A 4,961-nucleotide genomic window follows, 5' to 3' on the forward strand; every position below is an offset into this window, starting at 1 on the left:
ACCCTGTCAGTGTGATAAATATACAGAGTCGTTTCCTCCTGTACCTTCAAGCAGCAACAACACAGCGCTCTGAGCAAAACATGTACTGCCACAGAAGGCTTGTTTATTGCCTACAATCTTCTGAAGTATCGAACATTTGGACAGAAAGAGAAAATGTCCTTAGGCATCTTAATATTAAACTCGTATCACAGGCCTAATTCTCAAAATAGATATTGTATTAAATCTATTAAATACTTAATGTGCTTGTTAATTTTTTTTATGCGTAAATAGCCTACTTTTAAATGATGCACGTGTATAACATGCCCCTTTCCAAAAGTTCTTCTCAATAGGTTAAAAAAAAATAGCATAAGACAAATATCACATTAAGATTTCGATATATAACTATATTATGAAAAGCTAGATTGCTGTATAAACAGGACTTTACAGAGCTCCACACACTGTACAAAACACAGTTGGAAAAGTGTCGTTCCGGATGTTCGCCTAGAATTTTGCGCAAAACGATGTTTGCGATAGTTAATCCGCCCCAAAATGCAGTCCAAAATACAGTTATTGACACGGCAATATAATAGTGTTGTTGTTGTTGTTGTTGTTATTATTATTATAGTTGTTATTATTATTATTATTATTATTATTATTATTATTATTATTATTATTATTATTATTATTATTATGCCTTCTTCAAGAAAAGGTGTATGATTTATTTGTAAATATTTTGGGTTTCTTAAACGTCATGTTTTTCGTGTGATGTTTAATGTTTTCTCTATTGTATATTGATTTCTACAGTGGCATTTGTGAAGCAGGACTAATTGAAAGTCTATATTGTTCGTTGTTTTTATTTATTGTTTTTTGTTTGTTTGCTTCTTCTTTTAAACAAAAAAAAAGCAAAAAAAAAAAAACATTTTATTGTCATATTTTTTAAATAGATAGTTCTGGTAATAGTGACAGGACTAAGGCCTGTTATGTCATGTAACGTCATTTGCATAGTAAGATACTGGGTAATAAGATCGACAGTTAATAACCATTAGATTAATAAAATCTAGAAAATGTGCGTTTTAAAGTTAGGATTAAAATTGCTCTATATCCGTGTCAGGCCAATCACGACATGTTCTCAATAAACACTTGAAACATTTTTACTGATTCATGGACATTTCCCGTGGATTGTGCGGCTTCTTCTTACTTCAACTAAAGTATAAACACAGAGACTTAAAATTAGCAGTGGATATTTTCAGGCGCTATCTCCTTCAGTTTGGAAACGGTTTGAGAAAGCCGTGCACGTCTCTTACCGTCGCTCGCCCTGGCCACGTTAAACTCCTTCAGCTTGTCCTTGTCCAGCTCCACGTGTTCCTTGAATAGATGTACGGGACAGTGAGTGTTGCTGTCGGTAATGTCCTGCAGGCTGCCATCCGAGTTCCCCAGCTCCCTGGCCCGCGCTAAGCCGCTCTCCAAAACTTCCCTGTACGTGATGCTCTCTTTACTGCTCTCCTTGCTCTTCTGGTCGAAGGATTTCGACACGAACGCTGTGAGCTCTTCCATGGCTGGAGACGAAGCGCTCCTGATGGCACAAATCCACTTTAAACGACCCTAACGCGCGGCTCTCTCTCTCGCTCTCTCGCTCGCTCTGTATGTGTGTGTATGTGTGTATGTATGTGTGTGAGCTCGATAGTAAACGCGCGGATGTTGGAAAGGGGGGTGTACGAGGAGGAGGAGGAGGTTTAGATCACTCCGGTTGGTGTGTCTGTGTTTTTGGAGATCACACTATTTATATGGCGCTCACCTCGGCCCAGCCCCCACCGCCGTGTCCTGAGCAATTACAGGCTCCTCTCGCTTCTGAATTCAACTTTCAGCAGCTTTGCTCCAAATCAATGCCGCCATGGAGCCCCTTAATATGATTACACTTCATTAAACATGCCTACGGTGTTGAGGAACCGGGGAGCCGTGTTTAATTAATTCCGCGATAATTTCATTAAGGCTATTAGGTGATGTGCCATAACATGAGCGGATTTGCCTGAACTCCTGGTGTATTGACGTATTTATGGACGGTTTCTGAAAAATACTTTCAATGTCTATTTCTATGAATTAAAGAAGTCAAATTAACGCATGTTCACGCATCCCATACTTTTAAAGACGCTGGATTTGTTTTACTTTTCTTTTGTTTTGTTTTTTGTTTTTAAATCGGATAACAACGCAATCGATTTATAGCAAATATGAATTGATTATTTGAGCAATCAATCACAAGCGCCGATATAGCCTATATTATTATTTTTTTCATAATTACATGAATCTAATTAAACTTGTGCATTCTACAAAAAGTTGCTTTTGTTATTTAAAAATAAATAAATACAGCATATAGCCTGTAATAATAATAACATTAATAACAACAAAATAGTGGGTTTAGTGTACGAATGTAAACTGTGTAACACTTACTGTATTTATATTTTTATAAAGGCGTTGCCTATGATCTGTTTTCCACTTTTCTATCTTGTGTGTAAATATTAGTTTACACTAATATTTACATATTATGTCATGGTCATTAATTATTACCCCCATTTGAAACATATGCGAAATGTTTCATTGTAATCATTTTATATTGATTCATTCTAATTATACACGCTTCCTTCGTAGACTATTTACATCATATAGTTTTTGGAAAACAATTTGAATGTTTCCATGGTAACAGTGTTATACAAATAAGGACTAACACCGCGCAGTGTTTTTTTCCCCTCTGAAATATTGCTTTAAAAATGTAGGAAGGAGTTCATACATGGCGCGATAATCTGCTCAAATCAGTGTTACGCTCGAAAACTACTATTACTACTACTACTACTACTACTACTACTACTACTACTACTAATAATAATAATAATAATAATAATAATAATAATAATAATAATAATAACTAGCTGATTTCAGAGAGTCTGTACAGCTGTCCACTGATGACGTGTTTGATTGGACTTTATTTATCCCAATCCCGTATAAGACTGCCATCACACATCGGAATATTCCAACATGTGACCTTGAGCTTCGAGCTGCTGTATTTTTCCTGCATTAATTAAGTGCTGCTCACTCCGCGGTTGGAAGTTGTTTGTGAGGTTGACTGATATGTTAGAAAAGGTATAGGCTTCTAACATATAAATGCTCACTATATTTTCTAATTCTATATCCGGTCGTAATTACTACACTCAGTAAATAATTTGTTGTTATTATTATTAAGCCAGAAAATGTCACGGTGATTAAGTCCTGCACATGAACTTACTCTTTCCATATATCATCTAGGTCTAATATGATGTCGATCATATTATATATTTTATGTTGTAGTAGCCTGACTTATTTTTATGTATATTTATTTTTTCATGCATGCAATGCTGTTCTTCTAAGGTGGTTTCAGAGGCATCAGGTGCATCTGGATTCAACGTATAGCCTATTGATTTTACAACACCACTGTCTGATGTCTGATTTAAATAATAATAATAACAATAATAACCTATAAAGCCCGGCATAGAATTATTTACTGCAGCATTTTCAGTCGTGTATTAATTGAATTATTATAAATAATTACCATGGCAGTATGTGAAAAGATGTGAAACTTTGTCCAGTGTATGGACAGAAAACCCACGTGTGTCTCCCTCTCAAACAGCTGCCTCGGCGTGTACACGAGAATTGTTTCTTATAGCTCATTTTACACTAAGTGGCCATCCTTAAAGACGTACGATCCATATTATCTAGCCTGCCCTCCCTTCCCCTCTCAATTACGGACAAACACATTCCTAGGTGTAGTGTGGATGAGCCCGCTTAACGATTTATATACACAGATATTTATCTGTAAGCTGTTGTCGGAGAGCTAATAGCAAACAGACGTTTGCACATTAGTTTCAACGAGTTTATTAGATGATAATGAGATGAGAGGGAAGGCCCAAGCGAACTGGAGAGGAAAGAAAAAAATACATATAGATCAGTAGCTGAATATAGCTACGTCTAGATTATTTTATAATGTGACCTTTGTCTCTTTGTTTTCTCCTTATTTCAGTTCTGTAATTTAAATTCAATTTGGTAAATGACCATAGCTCACACAATTAAATGATAATTAAGTTGTAAAAGTGCAGCTTGAGGGCGGACAGGCTGATAGATGGCAGTCCGTGTCCTGACTGGAAGTAAATAAATCGTCACATAAAATATCGATAGCACTTATAAATCTGAACCTACAGCCGACGTGAATATGAACATTAAACTCGTGTCCGGTTTGGCTTAAAGCGCGAAAAGGAGGGATCGTATCGTTTTTATGTATCGGTGTGCTATTTTAATGTCGCACCATCCATCAAGTATATTTTATACACTTACCAAAGCAACAACAAACCTATATCTTTCCACCGAGCCCAAATGCAGTTTGCAGAGAAGTGCAGGTAGCGCAGTGTTTCACTGCGGCTCTACGTCTCAGCGGCGTGCGGATGGATGAAGCGCTCGGGGACAATAATTCCCCATGTTTTATATCATCATTATGTTATTCCTTCGGTGAATAAGATTCACATTTTCTCTGAGTTATACTCAATAATATATTGACCCCTTCGGTCCTTTTTTTTTTTTTTTTTTTTTTTTTTTTGGAGCCGGTGCTGTTGTACAATAGGGATGCACAATAATTCGTTTGTTAATCCCTGTTCCAGTGTTTGTTGCCTTTGCAGCAATGGCATTACAGAAGAAGAAGAAGAAGGGGAAAAAAAAACTTTTTTTGCATGATTGATCATCCTAGCTGATCTCAGAGGTATATCTACCTGACTGTTTCAGGCTGGTTTGCTCAATTTCAAAACTATTGCAGACTGGATTTATATGTCAGACCAAGGGTCAGGCAATGTCCCTGAACAGCCTTAACAGCATAATACTGAGTCCTTAATTGGTGTTCAGGATCTGAAAACGCAAAATACTTCTACGCGTCTTTTCCAGTTTTGTAAAGTATTAATGTGTCTAACCAC

General features: G+C 36.6%; 1 protein-coding gene across 1 annotated transcript in view; it reads right to left on the reverse strand.

The window, feature by feature from the left end:
- shox (short stature homeobox) overlaps positions 1 to 1,741 on the reverse strand; it is an 8,798-nt gene extending 7,057 nt beyond the window's left edge. The window contains exon 1 of the mRNA XM_017470796.3: positions 1,284 to 1,741. Within this exon, the coding sequence (XP_017326285.1) occupies positions 1,284 to 1,533 (250 nt within the window). The 5' untranslated portion in view covers positions 1,534 to 1,741. The remainder of the gene's footprint in view (positions 1 to 1,283) is intronic.
- Between the last annotated feature and the right edge of the window lie 3,220 nt (positions 1,742 to 4,961).

This window comes from Ictalurus punctatus, chromosome 6, assembly GCF_001660625.3.
Source record: "Ictalurus punctatus breed USDA103 chromosome 6, Coco_2.0, whole genome shotgun sequence".
NCBI classification, from domain to species: Eukaryota; Metazoa; Chordata; class Actinopteri; order Siluriformes; family Ictaluridae; genus Ictalurus; species Ictalurus punctatus.